General features: G+C 36.7%; 3 protein-coding genes across 6 annotated transcripts in view; all 3 read left to right on the forward strand.

Moving 5' to 3' along the window:
* Positions 1-9,779, forward strand: part of sv (paired box protein shaven) — a 114,571-nt gene extending 104,792 nt beyond the window's left edge. For all 3 annotated transcript variants that reach the window (XM_028322720.1, XM_028322721.1, XM_028322722.1), the window contains exons 10-12: positions 4,958-5,092; positions 7,051-7,159; positions 9,482-9,779. In XM_028322720.1, coding sequence (XP_028178521.1) covers positions 4,958-5,092; positions 7,051-7,159; position 9,482 — 245 coding nt within the window. In that variant the 3' untranslated portion in view covers positions 9,483-9,779. The remainder of the gene's footprint in view (positions 1-4,957; positions 5,093-7,050; positions 7,160-9,481) is intronic.
* A 3,366-nt stretch (positions 9,780-13,145) lies between these two features.
* Positions 13,146-14,908, forward strand: LOC114365969 (uncharacterized). The gene has a single exon (XM_028322728.1). The coding sequence runs from the start codon at positions 13,318-13,320 to the stop codon at positions 14,884-14,886; it is 1,569 nt and encodes a 522-aa protein (XP_028178529.1). The 5' UTR covers positions 13,146-13,317; the 3' UTR covers positions 14,887-14,908.
* Positions 14,909-15,264: 356 nt separating this feature from the next.
* LOC114365976 (hyphal wall protein 1) lies at positions 15,265-17,025 on the forward strand. Of its 2 annotated transcripts, XM_028322734.1 has the most exons (5): positions 15,267-15,452; positions 15,754-15,887; positions 16,208-16,265; positions 16,346-16,518; positions 16,779-17,025. In XM_028322734.1, the coding sequence occupies exons 4-5, from the start codon at positions 16,353-16,355 to the stop codon at positions 17,012-17,014; spliced, it is 402 nt and encodes a 133-aa protein (XP_028178535.1). In that variant the 5' UTR covers positions 15,267-15,452; positions 15,754-15,887; positions 16,208-16,265; positions 16,346-16,352; the 3' UTR covers positions 17,015-17,025. The 2 variants fall into 2 exon arrangements, with proteins under 2 accessions (XP_028178536.1, XP_028178535.1); XM_028322735.1 differs by lacking the exon at positions 16,208-16,265 and having other exon boundaries at positions 15,265-15,452.
* Positions 17,026-17,203: the final 178 nt, after the last annotated feature.

Here is a 17,203-nt window from a genome sequence, read left to right on the forward strand (position 1 = left end):
GGCCGACTCGAAACAGCCTCTCGGCATAGTATCAAATGTATTTGGTCGCCGTACAAATCACCGCTTCACGACACGAACGCACGTAAACGTCACGGCGGGAAAAATGACACACGTCCTGCCTTGACGGGCGCTCGCGCCATACTAATCGATGTCGGCTTGCGCATTGTAATTTATACTGATATTCACATCAATATTTTGACAAAGTGGTTACTAATATTTAAACAATAACTGTAGAAATCAATTCTACAATGAATATTCTTTATTTTGGGATACTTTTATTGCAGTTATTGCTGTGTTTTTAAACCAAAAACCACGATCAAAATGTGACGTTAATCTTCAAATTTGCCAAATTATTTTTAGATTTTACTCAATAATGGTAATGAAATTCAAGAATCTATTTCATTAATGAACTACAAGAATATATGTCCGATGATTACTTTATATTTTTAAGCTTATTATATGAGCATAAATAATAGATACAGGACTTTGAAAATGAGTCTGCGGCAATTTTTTCGTAAAATGGTTGTGGGAGATGGGGCACTGTGAATTAAGAAAAAGAGTTTTAGTAAATCCGTTTCATTAATGGTCAACAACAAGGATCGACCTATCTTTCGCAGTTATTAAATAATCTCTGGGTGTTGCTTAAGATAGTAATTCATGCTTCCAAAATCTTAGAAATTCGCACGAAAATGTAAAATGGCTCTTAAGCTCATTTACGTGGACCCGCCTAAGCTTATAAAGATGGTCAAGGTAGAGCTTTACATTATGGATAATCGAAGAAATAACACTCTTGAACTTAAGATCAAATAAAGATAGAGCTTTAAGTATTGAATCATGGACGTAGGACTTTCATATTATGTGATATACAAAAGATACGTTTAAAATTGATCATTGCATAAAATAATCCGCTCATTCCTCAAGCGCTGGGACCTAAATGAAAACCGTTTTTTCCCCTCAAAATAAACTGTTCGCCCACAGCATCAGTTGGCCGATTGGCGCGCCTGACCGACACATTTGTTTACCGTCCTCCATTCGTTTGGTAGATTAGTTTTTTGGATGTTCAGGGTAATGAATAAAGCCTTTTTTACGTTTTCAACTTTAAAAAATAACACTGGCTAAATTAGCATTCAAATTCTATTATAGCCTGCTTTGTTAGCACTTTGTATCGCTGTATGAATTCTCAATGAATAGTGTAGATCTTTATGTTATGTGCGTATAACCTTAGGGCACTGATTGGAAACTGAATTGGGACATGTATAATATACATGTCCCAATTCAGTTTGCCCCACCACCACATCGGGACAACATGTCGGACTACATTTCAATATTTCGATTTAGTTATGATAGTTTAATTACGTAGTCATCTTATGAACTAAAAAGTAAGAGTAGGCGTACACCGTTGATTTTTCGTCGGCCGATAGTTTAGTCGGGCAGTTGATCAGTATGGGCATGTATGGGAGTGCGCACACTACGCCGATTCGATTTGGCCGATTCTTCATACAATTTAAAATCGGGCAGGGTGTGCGCCTACTCTAAAGGATCATCTCTGAGTTCAAGATTAAACATAATTAATGCCCATCTACTTTATTTTAAATAATAGCAATACCTACAATTAATAAGCAAGACAAAAATCATATAAAATCCCTCTAACACCTGTCTCAATATCAGATCCGATCCATTCCCATTTGCAAACCAACGTTCCCATGTATAGCAAACAAAAAACGGATAACTATAGTGATTACCGCAGTTATTATTGGTACACCGCGCTTGCGGTCTGGGAATCCGGATCGATATCATATTTGTTACGTTTTGTATGTGTTGTATCATAAATGACATCATTACAATGTATCTTTTTTCGTACATTAACCCTGCGTTGCATCTACTGCTTACTTTAACTATAAAAAACGTCATAAATCCATACAAAAACACCAGTTCTAGTTTTAGTTACGGTTAAAATTAAGGTGGTGCAACTAAGCTATTGCCTTCGAATTTACCTAAATCTTTAGACATGGTCCAAAACATGCAGAGATAGGTAGTTGTTGCAATTAAAGAAGGCGAGTTAGCTTTACATGTGTGGTGGCTCGCTACTGTTATTTTTTAAAAAGTTTTGATAGACATTACACTATCATTAATGTGCATGTATACGTACACACACAAGTAAAGCTCACTCGCCTTCGTAAGTTGGAAGAAGTGTTAATTTTGTGAACATTTTTGTACGAGCTACGAAAAAGTACATAAAAAATTAATAAATAGACAAAAAAGACATGATAGTGATAAGTTTTCTGCCACCTCTAGACTGTTATTAAAGAGCTAATAGTTATCCAACCTTATTCGCTTCTTCTAACAACTCCATTTCACACCATAACAAGTAATGAATGAAACGCAGCCGAGAATCGAACCCTGACCACATCCTCCTGTGAATGGAGCGCCGCCACCCGTCTCAGTAACACGAGATGCGCCCGCGCAGCCACACTATGTGACCACACATTTGGTTTTGTGGGGATTTTCATATAAATTGTATTTATGACACCGCGGACTACTCGTAGTACTCGTTTATTAGATACTAGCAACCGCCCCGGCTTCGCACGACTAAGACCTTCCTTCCTCTTGAATCATCATCATCAACAGCCCTTTACAGTCCACTGCTGGACTATGAGCCTCCTCCACTATAGTGGAGGGTTTTGCCATAATCTCCACGCTTGGCAGGCGGGTTGGAGATCGCAGTTTAAAAGATTGATGTTTTTCAGAGAGCGCTGCTGCCCATTCTCTGTTTGATGTGTAGCAGTGTTGGCACTAATCAATTAATTTTTTAATCAATTATTTAATTTGATTAATTTTAATCATGATTAAATTAATCCTGATTAAAATAATCATGATTAAAAAAGTAATCATAATCATGATTAATTTGTTAATCATTAATCAATAATCATTAATTTGATTAACTTGATTAACTTCTTAAATGTTCTATCGAAAACAATGTTAAAACATTGAATTCTAATATTAGATGTTTGGTTTTAGGCTACAATTCTATGACAGGTCATACCTAGATAAATATAAGGTAACCTAGACTGCCCCCCGCCCCCTTCCCTCGCTGAAACTTCCGGTGCAGTCTTCCGACCTCCCGTGGGAGGATATCAGTCCACTTCCCCTACCGTTCCAGCACTTACTTGCAACCCCACACTCCCACCACCTGCCCCCACCCCTAGCCTCCCCTGAAACTTCTGGTACGAACTCTCCTGCACCTCCCCAACACGCAAAACCTCCTAGCTTAGCAACCCCACCCTTCTATTGAATTGCCCACGCGTGGGCCTCCCCCCGAAACTTAACTTCTGTTACGAACTCTCCTGCACCTCCCCAACACACAAAACGTCCTAGTTTAGCAACCCCACCTTTCCGTTGAATTGCCCACGCTTGCGCCTACCTTGGGAGGGGGGGGGGACTTCTCCCCTATCGTCAGCCAGCCCGCTTAACTTCTATCCTGACCCAATTTTGCTGGAGGATACCGGAAGAATAGAAGGAATTGTGAGAAACAAAACTAGTGCGATAAGTGTTTTGGTAGTGAAAATTGACGCAGTTTTTTGGGAAAACGACAGTACAACTCCAGATCCCCCTTTGCTAGATATTTTATAAGTCGCGGGTACCTTTTCATACACTCCCAACCCTTTTCTTATGAAAATAGTAGATAGTTAATCAAATAATCAAATTAACGATTAATGATTATGATTAATTAATCTTAATCAAAATTTTTGATTAATGATTAACTAATCATAATCAAAAAAATTTGATTATGATTTTAATCATTAATTTTTAATCATTAATCAGATTAACTTTTTGCCAACACTGATGTGTAGTCCCTAAGTTCCTCTTGAATCACTTTAACTATAAAAAAAACCGCATCAAAATCCGTTGCGTAGTTTTAAAGATCTAAGCATACATAGGGACATACAGCGAAAAGTTACTTTGTTTTGTACTATGTAGTGATACTAAAATCATTACCCTTCTTTTTTGGGTAGTCGGGTAAAAATAAATGTGTTAAGCTAAATAAGCTTGTGTTACGAGTGGACCACCGCTTGTGTCACCACAATAGTCGAGCGGCGGTGGGATTCGAACCCGCGTTCCTCGGATCTCAAGTCGGCCTAACTTCACAAACTATACCTAAACCAATATAATATGTGGCATGGTTTATTTAATCATCCAATTAAGGAAAACACTTCCAAACACAAATCCTATTTTGTCCCATAAATTAGGTACAGCATGGTCGCCCTACCCATCCCACCTGGGACTAGATCCCATTGTCTACCAGTTCGGCGGGCATCGACACCACGTCCATTATTTTGCGGTTTGCTCGCACAAAAGGTCGCTTCAATTGTTGTTTACATTTTATACTCGTTACAAGTATTATTTTATTGTAGGTACAAGGTGTACGAGTTTTTAAACAAGTTGGTACAAAAGTATTAAAACAAAGTTTAGAGTAAAAGATACCCTGGTTTCATAGTGAGCGTCTGTTATTATGACTCAATCGAACCTACACGGCTGTAACGTGCCATTCGCAGCACGGAGTCGTAAAATCCATACTCATCATGCATCTACTTTTCACATTAATATTACAAGTAGGACTGGCTTTCTTCCACCACTTCCTCTCTGCACCAGCCGATATGTTGTGCAGAGTATTGAGTAGGTCAAGCTATATTATTACGACATGTTAAGAAGCTCTGAAAAGGTCTTAAAAACTTATTAAAACTTTAACTTAGAGTATTAAGTCTAAACTTTCTGACTAACTGTATGCTGTCTTTTAGCAAAAGACGACTCGACAGGTTCCAACGGTGGCACCGGCACGGAGCCACCATAGAGAATGCTAGGACATATTATTAAAGATGCCCTGAAAAGGACATAAAACTTATTAAAACTTTAAATAGAGTATTAAGTCTATTTTTTCTAACTGTATGCTCTCTTTCAGCAACGAACGACTCGACGGGCTCCAACGGTGGCACCGGCGCGGAGCCGCCGTCCGCAGCCGCCAGCCCCGACGCGACGGCGCTGGTCGTGCTGCAGCCGCCGGCGCCGCCGTACCCGCCGTACGCGCACTATGATGGTAAGTCTTCAATACAAACAGAGTAAATACAAATGAGTAGGTCATCTTCATAGGAACGCACGGGCGCGGTTTGTAGGTGAGCGCGCCAACACGTATGCGGCGCGCACGCATACACTGACAAAAATTAGCGTGGATTAGCGGGGAGCCAGTCGTGGTTGCGCCAAATTTTGTCAGTGTGTGCGTGCGCGCCGCATACGTATTGGCGCGCTCACATACAAACCGCGCTCGGTGCGTTTCTATGAAGATGACCTACTCATTTGTATTTACTCTGATACTAATCACTACTGTCATGATCTTTGCAGCCTTGGTAGTCCACTACTATGGATCGTTTCATCCATTAAGACGCGCCCCACCATTCGTCCGCTAATGTTTGAGTGTTATCGGTACACGCTAAAAATGATCCATGAGTGCACACGCACACTACAATTATGACGCTCGGATTGCTTGGAACAAACTTCAAACAAACGATCTATAGAAGTGGACGCTATTCAGGACGAGCTGTTATTTGTTTAAATTTTTTGAAATCGAGCATAAATAATCATAAATCTGCTCGTTGTAAATGTCACAATACCTGACCAAAAAATATGTCATTCCTGAAATTATAAGGTACTTTCATAAGTAAGGACTTAAGACTGACTATAAAGGAAAATTACTCATTGTGCCACTAATATCAATCTTACCGCATAGTTAATGTTTAAATTACTGTAGAAAGCGTAACTTTAATATAGCAATTAAGTTTTACATAAGTTTAATAAGCCCATCTAATAAGTTTAATTAGATATTTTCACAATAATTTTGTTTCCGAGCAACTCACGGCGTTTCTTTACAAATATTTAACACAAAAACGTCAATCGAAGCGCCCATTCACGAGCTACGAACGTAATAAAGAGATCACGGCGCGACCCGCGGAGATAAAACAATGAAAACAAAACAAAAGGGCCGAACAGTTGAAGAATCACGCTGAAAAAACGACAACGACTTTAGGAAAGCATTCGACAAAGTCGAGCACACCACTTCGAGGCACTCTGAGGAAAATCTAATTTTCTCGTCGGACCCCCCGCCACTCTCCGTTATAACATCATAAAATTCATACAGAACCACAGAGTTTTCGCACTTATGCATATTAAAGGAAGGTTCTAAAATGGGCTACCGCAAGGGGCGGCTTTAGGGACGCCACTTCTCTTTATGCTTTTGGTCTTTAATCTACCGCAATCTGCTTATCCGAGGGGTGGTGGGGGGACAGACATCTTTAATAGCTCATTCGGGGCTCTATGCAAATAATTTTAGAGGGGTGAGGGGTGGGGGGTTGGAAATCATACGGGCTTTGTCTGGAGCGAGTAACGAACCGAAACACGAGTCTGTGATGCGACAGAAGTGGCTCTGAGTACTTGAAACGGGTTTGTAGGCTTATTTCGGTTATAAATATTAAACTGTCAGTGTTGCGGGGGTGGCATATCGGAGTGGTTACGCGTATAAAGCTCGTTATATCTCGTCAAGGGGCGTCGTTATGTACTTTATACTTTATTTACTCGTCTTAAAAGGCGTGTCGGGCTAAGTTCACAGGATTTTTTGCGTGTCGAGCATCTCGGTGATTTTAATATTTCAGCAACGACATAGCTAACTTTAAAAATTAAAGTATACCAATTTTTTACCGTATTAAGTACCACAAGTAAAATGTTAATTCACCGTATCAAGTAGTTAGTAAAATATTTTCAGGGTGATAAAAACCATCCATATATTTTTTTGCCACAGCAGATAGCTGCTTTTAGTCGCTTAATTCCTGTTCCCTTTATTTAGTTGGCATCCAAAATATTTGTTTCGGATATTTTATTTCTTTGTATATTGACTTTGGATTTTTTGCAGTTTATCTTTAATTCTTAGACGTCATGCATTTTATTTTTATGTGTATATCTAATTCTATTTAAAACTTTACGAGTGTATTTATGTTATTATTCCAGGTACAACAACATTAGCGAGCGAGTACGCATACGCGGCGCCCTACTCGCAGTACTCGCCCTACGGAGGCCCCTACACACACTCAGCCGCCACGGGGCTACTGTCCAAGTGGTGAGTATTCGTATCTTCTATTCAATATTGCTATACCTCGACAACAAGTCTAATCTTACAGTATTGACATTCACAAGAACTTTACTTATTGTTTATCTTTGCTAGAGTAATAATAATGCAAAACGATAGCCATTCTTAGCTCTCAAATCATTAAAAGTGATAAAAACATAGTGATACAATCGCATCTAATTTCAATTTACCATTTGGTTTGGGCTCCCATCACCAATTTAAGGTTTATTGCGGAAAAATACACCTCATTCAATACCTCAATACATTAACAAACCTCTGGGGAAAGATTTCAACGGAGCCTTTGACCTCGCTCGCATTCTCGTCTGTCCGAGATTTTACTGGATTTTAAACGTCCGACCATTTAACAGCCACTGGAAAACGAATGGCGGTGTGTGAGGAATAAATCCCACACAGTTTATCACTTGGAACCGCTGTATGGCCACACTTTGCAGGTGTGCCACAGGGATCTGTGTTAGCACCTACGTTATTTAATCGGTGTTGTAATTTATTCGAAAAGTGGTTGTTATTTACAATTTGTTTGGGTGTGATTTTATTAAAATCGTCCTGATTCTCTCACTTAGCTTTTATTAATGACCATTATTTTGTTTATAGACATTCATAAGTCCCAAAGTTCACCTTGAATTAAGTAATGATACCTATTTTTACTCCCAAAGTATTTTGTATCAGTCCCAAGGTGAAGGCCTTACTTTTTTTCTTTCACTCGCCGATATTTGTACTCAATGTTTCTGATGCTAATTTCAGTAAAACAATCTTTTTCTATAGCCATTCCTTAAACAGAGTAACAACTATCCTCAAAACTTGTCTATCACTTACAACAAATGTTATTCCGATCCAATAAAACTACTTTACGGATAAAAGAACACTCTCCTACTGTTTTGATTCTACAATCAAATTAGGTATGAACTCCCAATTCCCAGTGCGATACATCAAAGCTGTTGAATAACTAGAGGGATGTGCTATTTGATTCCCGATTCACACATTGTATTCGAATTTCAACCGTATGAACAAAAGTAGTGGGATCATTGTTCCCCCTTTTTGGGTTATTCAGAGTTTTGTCACCAATTCCAATAGGATTTTCCTTGTCATCGACAAATAACTATATTGATGCTTTGTACTGTTCATACTTATTTGATTGAGTGGTATCAGTTGACGCAAAATTTAGTTTCACTGGGTCTGTTCTCACGAACTGAATCCTAGGAGAAAAAAATACAAATTGATTTATCATCTTGGTGAAGCATTTATTGAATCTCGATGTTCATGTATTTTGTTATAATGTAAATGTAAGTTTACGGTTCTTACGATCATTTATTATGAAGAACCCAACTCAGTACTCGATTCAAAGTCAACCGTAGATTCATAGATCATGATCATGGGCAGATATGTACCATCTTAGACTGCATCCCACTTAACATCAGGTGCGATTGTGGTCAAATAACTGCCTTGTCTTGCGTAAAAAAAAATTGAATATTATTTTCCACCTTTATAATGATGAAGTTCTACTATATTGCATTAGCGTTGTCGGATAAGGTAAAAAACTTATATAAAAGTAGGTAGTTTTATTTTCCAATAACTTGATTACCTAAGTCCAAATATTCATATTTATACGCTCTTAGTCACTCCAAACTTAGAATTTCTGAATCTAAATTCTATCTGACCATTTCAGCAAAAGACAAGATCCCAAACAAAACTCACACACCTACAACAAAGGCGTTGTTCGATCATCCCCCCGACAAAGGGACGTCCCTTGGGGCCAGGATAAGTTGTAGGGCATTAAATTTAAGTGATTCCACTGCTATCACTTTTAAACTTGGCGATGTTGCTGGATACTAAATAGTTATTTCGGTTGGAGGGGAACTTTTGATGTCTAGTCAAGTTTTATGTTGGAGTTCTAAAAAAACGGCTTAATAATGTTATTTTGTAACAATTTTAGTAAGAAAGCTCATCAATTGTTACTAAGAAAGTTTCTTTTTACTAAATAGATTTCTAGGTATGGAAGACAAGATGCAATAGTAATAACTACGAAATTATTTTGTATTTGTCCATTCGTAACATGTTCTCATCCTTCGCATAGACTAGAATGAATTAAAAGGATTTGTAGCATTATTGTTACTAAAGAGAACTTATTGAAGAAATTTAAGCTTTTACGTCGAAACTATCATTTCTAATGTTAGGAAGTAAGGTCTATGTAGTAAGAAAAATGCTATTTTTTCTGTGACAGATTAATGTTTAGAAAGGCGAAGTCGAAGATTGTAATTAATCAAATTAATTAACAATGTGATTAATTTGTTTCAGATATCAACGGACGCCGTGCGAGCAGTAGCCGTCGGCGACTCACAACGAAACCAAGTGATAAAGGACACTTTATACCATATGTGAGAATTTTAGTTTAATACCTTATCATTCCTTTAGTAAATCTCTTATTGTGTAGATAAATTAATATATGTACAATTCATTATACGTTCTGTTATAAATGTTAATTTCAGAGGTCAGTACGCTTCTAACTTTGCTTTCTCAAAATTATTTTTAACTCCAACAGTTCATTTATACTCATTATTGTTTAGTTAAATGAAAGAATATATTGAATGAGAGAGCCAAAGTGTATAAGATAACTTCATTAAGACTAAGATGTAAATAATGTATTTTAAATGAAACTAAATGTAATTCATTCAATGTCATTATTAGGGTTAAGTATTACCTTTTTTCTTTTACCTCAGTAGTGATACAATGCGAGGACAATGGGTCCTATTTTAGCCTCAAAAATGCTGGCCACGAAATCAATCTATCTATATATCTATTATATAAAAGAAAGTCGTGTTAGTTACTCCACTTATAACTCAAGAACGGCTGAACCGATTTAGCTGAAAATTGTCAGGGAGGTAGTTTAGAGCCAGGAGAAGGACATAGGATACTTTTTATCCCGTTATTTATTGCCATTAAGGCGGAACAAAGTTCGCCGGGTCAGCTAGTATTTGAATAAATACGTAATGACAGCTTTACTACAAACCATTATGTATACAGTATACAGTTATTAAAAAAATAGAGATTGAAGTAAATGTTTTATCGTAACTTGTGTGTGCCAAGAACTTTATCTTGATGTAAAAAACGTTTTCTTTGATTCATTATAGCCAGTGAAAAAGCCCAGTGAAATTAAAACATAAAAGGCCAGTAGTTTTAAAAAAAGGCAACACTCCAATTTTGCGCATTGTCCTTCGCAATACTTTTAGATTTTTGAGCCTTATTAAAAAAAACTTCATTTATTTTATTTAAGCTGTCCTCAATGCACAACGTCATAGATCTTTTATAACATTTAATGTTGTTATTATTCGTAATAAGTTACTTAACTTATTTTTTGTACTTATTGTTATAAATATTAAGTGTGTATGTGAATACTCTTGAAATTATAGCTTCGGAACAAATATATGAAAGTCAAATATGTATTTAAGTATAGTTTAATTTGAAATTACTATGAGATTACTTGTTTCTTTTTTTACTTTTTATAAAAAGTTAGTTCTAGTTATGATTACGCATTTTAGCTCGAGAAATATATTTTTAAATGAAGTCGACTTCATTTGGTGATTAGAAATATATTTTCAGAGTATGTTTTAATGCGTTGAGTTAATATATACAAATGATATGTTCAAACATTTTAGAATATATTGTTTTGAGGATTATAAGTTGAGAAAATCTTATCCTTTCCGTCCAAGGTTTTTATTATTTTTATTATATAATTTAAATGTTTTTTTTTTGTAAATAATGCCTACGTTGTTCCGCTACTACATTTTCATTAGTCAGAATAATATGCTTTTAAATATGTTTTAAACAACCGACATACAGTTTAGAGGAACGCCAAAGACTTATGTGTAATGTCTTGTAACAGTCCAGTGTATTAAAAATAATTTATTTTTTATATGATGCAATATATTTTCGCCAAAGAAATGTAATATACAGAGCGGTGGGTATTTGGATACAAAAAAATATATAAAATTAGTAGATCGCTGCAAGCGATAAAAATATCAAAACTGTACATATTTTTTAATATTCATTACAATTATTTTGTGTTTGTGCAATAAAATCATCTTTTATCATCTACTTGTATAAGTTTTGAACATTTGAATACATGGAGATTTACCTACTATATAAAAGTATAAGTTTTTTAGGTACATTTTTATTTAAAAAAATGTTATTGCTTAAACTTTTGTGGTCACTAACTTGAATTGTTAAATAAGTTAATGGATTTTTATATTTACATATTTTAGAAGAGTTCCATTTCATCCATTATTTTTCAGTACCTATCTTACTATTAAATATTTTGTGGTTTTTACAAAATAATATATAGAACACAATTACAACCAACCAAATACCCTCGCTCTTATAAATAAAATACTTAATGAAAATATGATCATTTTGTAATAATATATTGTGCATTCTCTTTATTTATTGAACATGATTATTTCCAGTCTGCTTTTGGTTTCTGAAAGCATATCGTTTAGTAATAAATCCGACGTTGTAACGGTAGGTGAAGTAATTTTTGTTTAATTTGTAATAAGTATATTTGTAAGGCAACGCACCAGTAAGAAATAAAGGCAAGAGTTTATAAATATGTATTTTATTCTAATATTAGACGTGTATCTCCCAAATTAACTATCTACAATTAGCAAGAAAGATCAGATGATCAAATAACATGTTTTGTGAAAATGTTGTAATTTTTTTTTGTGTTTTTAAAAGGGTTTTCCTACTCAAGAATTATCTATTATAAAACTAAAGCTTAAATCTGAAAGCTTAATAAGGCAAATCAAACAAACTTTTACACACGAGTCACGAACGAAGAGAAACCACCAAGTCAAATTTTTTAATAAAACCTGATCCAAGACAATTGTATAATCTTTGGTCATCCTGACCTTTGATCCTGACTTTGACACGTAGAATGTAACTTTGACACAGCAACAATTTTCGATAAAATATTCCACTATAGATGATCCACGCTGAACTGTCCCGCCAAACTCAATGACAGGGGGGCGCTACCATCGTTCAACTATATGGTTTCCAACATGGCAAAAATCTGAACCAGCGATCCGGTATTGACGGTGGCGCCCCACTGTCAATGTCATCGACAGGACAGTCCAGTATTTTGGAACTATAAATTGGTATAATTAAAAAATGTAGTGCCTCAGCTTCCAAAACATAATACCGGAGCGTGAATTTATCAAACAACAGAAACATGAGTGAAGAAGATCCACCTAAAAAGATTTGCAGATCAAAATCCGAAGACCAACAACCTAAACCGGTCTGTACAAAAGAAGTAACAGAAAACTGTATACCTCCAAAAGATGATGATGCACCCAAACCTCCTTGCAAAAAGAAAGAAAAGAGGGAAGAGAGTGCGAAATGTAAAAAGAAGAAGAGGAAGAGCGCAGGATAAGAAACTTCAACAAATTATGTTCAAGTTCCAAGAAGTAATACATCCTATGTTACATCTTAATTTCTACTGAAACAATCAATACTATACATTAATCAATGGAAAATTTTACAATTTCATAGTTCATAGACAGTAAACTACCTTTTATTTTATTATTTTGTTTCAATATTTCACAATTCTATTATACTAAAATTATTTCTTGCATTTCCTCGCTGGATAGCAATACTACTTGTGCAAAGAAAGAGCCAGCTGAAATAAATTTTGTATCTAATCTAGAAAATTTCTTATAGGCTAAGTTAGAAGGAAAGCATTATCTCATTAAAATAATGATTATGTTAGTTAAAAATCATGAATAGAGGGATCTTAAAGTCTAGCAATTTTGGTTAATTTACGTAATTTTCTTCCAAATAGGTACTTATTTATTTTTGTAGCTATGTCATAAATGTGAAATCTACCTACATGGTAAACAAAATTTTCACTCTGGCACTCGACAAACTTCAAGAATAAAAAAAATACTGTCAAAAATTTGTCTGTCAGAAAAACAAAATTCTCACACCATGTTGAACTCGTAAAATCAAATAATCATGCTATTTTCACGTAATTTAATATCTTTTACGTGCTGTACACGATCTACAATACAATATAACAATGTAAGTCAATATCGCTTTCATCCATAACCAATTCCTGAATTGGTTCTCCCAATGCCAATATTATGTTACCTATCGGTCCATCATTAGATTTAAATTTTCAAAATGTGGTAGCTATTTGTCATAAAGAGACACAGACCAGTAGCACCAATCTCAAAGACTCTAGTACGACGACGGGTTTGAAAGATGACAAAGGATCTTTGAAAATATTCGAGTTCAGTGAAGTGGTGCAAGATCCGAAACATCCTAGAGATATCACAATAATAAAGGACGTTTTTGCAGAAGAAATTCATGACCACAACAGTCCCAGCGGATCAGTGTCGGACGATGCCGTAGCAAATAGATACAGATACTGCCGTGAAGTCATAAAGCCTTACCTCAAAGATTACCCAAAAGATTGTCCTGTTTCAGACGATCAATTGATTAGAGATGCATTAGACGCTGCGCACGAAGATTTCCCGGATTACGAGCCCTGTTTTGAAGGATACGACGGTAACCCAGATACTGATAACAATAAGAACGGTTCGTCAAGTACTTTAAAAGATAGCAACAAGTCTGGGATACTTGCAAAAGATTCCAACAGTACTTGTAAGAAAGGGAAACACATTAGATCAGATTTTTCAAAAACCAATCTCAGTCGGAATAATACCTCGACAAACTTGAAGTTGCTCAATATGGATCAGCAGCAAAAAGAAGGCTGCCCAGAAAAAGTGAAACCTAAAGGTTGTCCAAGTAAGGCTAAACCAGGGTGCCCTCAACCAATAGAAGTTTGCAAGGACGAGGCTTTGTGGCCACCGGTAGGACCTCCTGCTTGCCAAGCAAAATCTACGGAAGGTACATCGAGATGTAAAGACAGAGTGCCATCGGCCGGGCCTTGCAACGAAAAACCTGCTGCACCGCCGAAAAAAGAAAAAAGCTGTGACCAACACCGCAGTGATATGAGTGATATCAAGAAAAGATTTGGCATTGAATGTGACTCTACAACGACTCCACCAAAGCAAAAGACAATGATAGAAGCCCACAGCGAGGCGATTGCTACCATCAAATCGGCTGTTGAAGATTTCTTTGGCAAAGTATATCAATCAACTAAAGACGCTGTGACAATTATAAGAACTGAAAGTGTGAGGCATTTGGGGAGGATAACTGCGAAGAAATCTGTAAGCAGCTCTGATATTCTGCCACAAAAGGTGCACGAGAATAAAAGCTCAGAAACGATCACAAGCTTCAATTATTTTAGATCAACTGATAACCCTGACTCGAAGACTCAAAGCACGGATAGCGAGGAACCAGATGACACTATGGATAAAGCTGGACAAGTGATTGGAAAGATTTTTGCTAAAGTTGATTCGACCTTATCGATGCTAAGCGATCATATTGATTTGCAAAAGGTCAAAAGTTTGATCACTTTTGAGGACCTATCAAGCAGAAATCCTTACGACAAAACAAAGTCGGAAGAACCTGCTGCCACAACCACTAGTGTCCCAAATAGTGTGTTCACAGCGATCAAGTCTAGAATAGTTTCGATGTTTAGCGATGGAGAGACCGCAAAAGAAAATGAATCGCAAAGATCTAACGTTTCCGGACAATCTTCGCTTTCCAGCGTCATTAACGAAGAGAAAAGAAAGAAACACTAATACATTGCAAATAAAAATTTAAGATCGATCTATTTCTTATTCTTATTTAATAAAATCACAGAATAATAATAAGTAACCTACTGTAAAATCCATATAGCACTAAATAATTTGATGCAGCTTATTGACAAGCGTATTATTGCTTATTTTATTACTCTGACTTCAATAATCGTAAAAGACTAGCAACGCAAAATACCTAATTTTGCATACTTCACAAAAGTAATAAATCGGAAGTGGCAGAATTTTGGCGGCCTTATCGCTAGGAAGCGAACTATTCAAGAGAGGACAGATTAGATAACGATTTACATCAAATCGAACCTATAAATTGCGCAGGTATGGAAACCTTCAAGAATATTTTTATCTACACCCACTGGCTGGATAAATGAAACTTCATCTGTTTATAGCTGATGATGACACATGTCATTACAGTCAAGCAAACAGGACACACGAAAGAAAATTTCACCCCAAAGTTTCTACAAAATGTAAAAATAGGTAACCACCAAGTAAAAATGTCTGACAAAACAGGCATCACGCTTTGTGGGGAGAACTGCAAGAAACAGAGAATGAAGGTAAGTGGATAAAATATAATGAAGATCACGTTGGATCCAACATTGGTCCCAACGCCTCTTGAAAAGAGATTGTAGCTGTAGATCTAGAAAAAAGTATTAGCGCCAACTTTGGGACGAGCTAATTTCTAGATCCACACGTTGAACGATTGACGTTGGGATAAACGTGTGAAGCCAACGTTAATACATTCTGCTGTTTTCTGTCTGATTTGGAAACAGAACTACCCTCTGACCGGACAGAGAAACTAAAATAAAATCACAGGACATTTACAGGCATTCTCTAACTTAATATACTTTTTTCTAGTGTATCCCATGCGTGATGCCGGAAGCAACTGATGGAATGGAGAAACAGCCAGACCTCCGATCCAAGAAAGACAACTGCAAATGTTCAACAGACCACCTCTGCTGCGACTCTAAGCAAAAACCTCAATAGTATAGGTATGTTACCCTACACAACTATAGTTCTTGCAACTCACGAAGGCGAGTGAGCTTTACTTGTGTGTGTACGTGTACATGCACATAACGATGGTGATGATAGTGAGCCACCACAAATGTAAATAAAGCTCACTCGCCTTCGTGAATTGCAACAACTATACTTACATAGTTTTAACTCTTCAAACCCCGTGACTCGAGACAATAGAAATCAATTTTAACGCGGTCATATTCAACCACTTGGAGATTGATGGGTCAAAATTAGTTTTGAAGCACAATAGTTCAACAGTTTCGGAACCATAATTAGATTTCTTTCATTGTTGCAGATACATTTTTACGTCTAATCTTGAAGAACATTATCTATAACAGACCAATTTATTGAAGGTACACATCTTGCTTGATTCATCATTCCATCATACTCACAGTTAACGAATAATCTTTTGTCGTGAATGTATCTTTTGCAGTATCATCATGTATCCTCAAAAAGTCGACGTGAAGAGTTGCGGCAAAGTCGAGCCCCCCCATCCGTGTGATCCTCCTCCACCATGCGACCCCCTTAAAGAGCCAGAGGGCGACTGCTTCCCTCCCTTTCTGTGTCGGGAGAGGCTGAAGAATCCTGAGAGCCCTGACTCCATAAGTAAGAACGAATTTACATATCGTTCAACTCCTTCGTACATCATGAAAACTAATTTTTGGGAATAATTATGGGGAATAGAATTTATTGTGTAAGAATTTATCGAAATATTTAAAAAATACTTACAATAGGTGTTATAAAACGATACGAAAACGAAACGATAGGTGTTATAAATGTTCAAATAGCACAATAATAGAGCTAGGTAACTTTTCTTCTCTTCTAGCTGAAACGAATCAACCAAAAACCATTTTCTATCATTCCAGCCAGGTGTCGAAATGCCCCATCAATTGGAGTCAGGTCATGCGAGAAGCCCCCTCCCCCTCACCCCTGCGACGATCCTCTCCCCTGCAGTACCTTCAAGAACAAAAAGCAGCAATGCGACGAACCACCCCTCTGCGTAGAAAGAATCAAGAATCCCAAGGAACGGAAGACCCGATGGGTTGTTTGCACGAATTCGAAGGGAGAAGTCGAAGAAAGAGAAGTTTACAAGGATGATTAACTTAATAAAGTGATGGAATAATAACGGTTGTTGTTCTTTTTAGTACTTTAGTTAATGGTTCAAGTCAACAGGAAAGAGTAATTGGGCATCAATAGTCGCGACTTTCTACTGTGTCATTATGCGTAGTCTTTAGTGGCCCGTAGTTCTACTGCACCACTAATTATTACCAACTCTACTTATTATGATGGA

The sequence above is a fragment of the Ostrinia furnacalis genome, unplaced genomic scaffold (genome assembly GCF_004193835.3).
Source record: "Ostrinia furnacalis isolate ACB-3 unplaced genomic scaffold, ASM419383v2 OfSCF7708, whole genome shotgun sequence".
Taxonomy (NCBI): domain Eukaryota; kingdom Metazoa; phylum Arthropoda; class Insecta; order Lepidoptera; family Crambidae; genus Ostrinia; species Ostrinia furnacalis.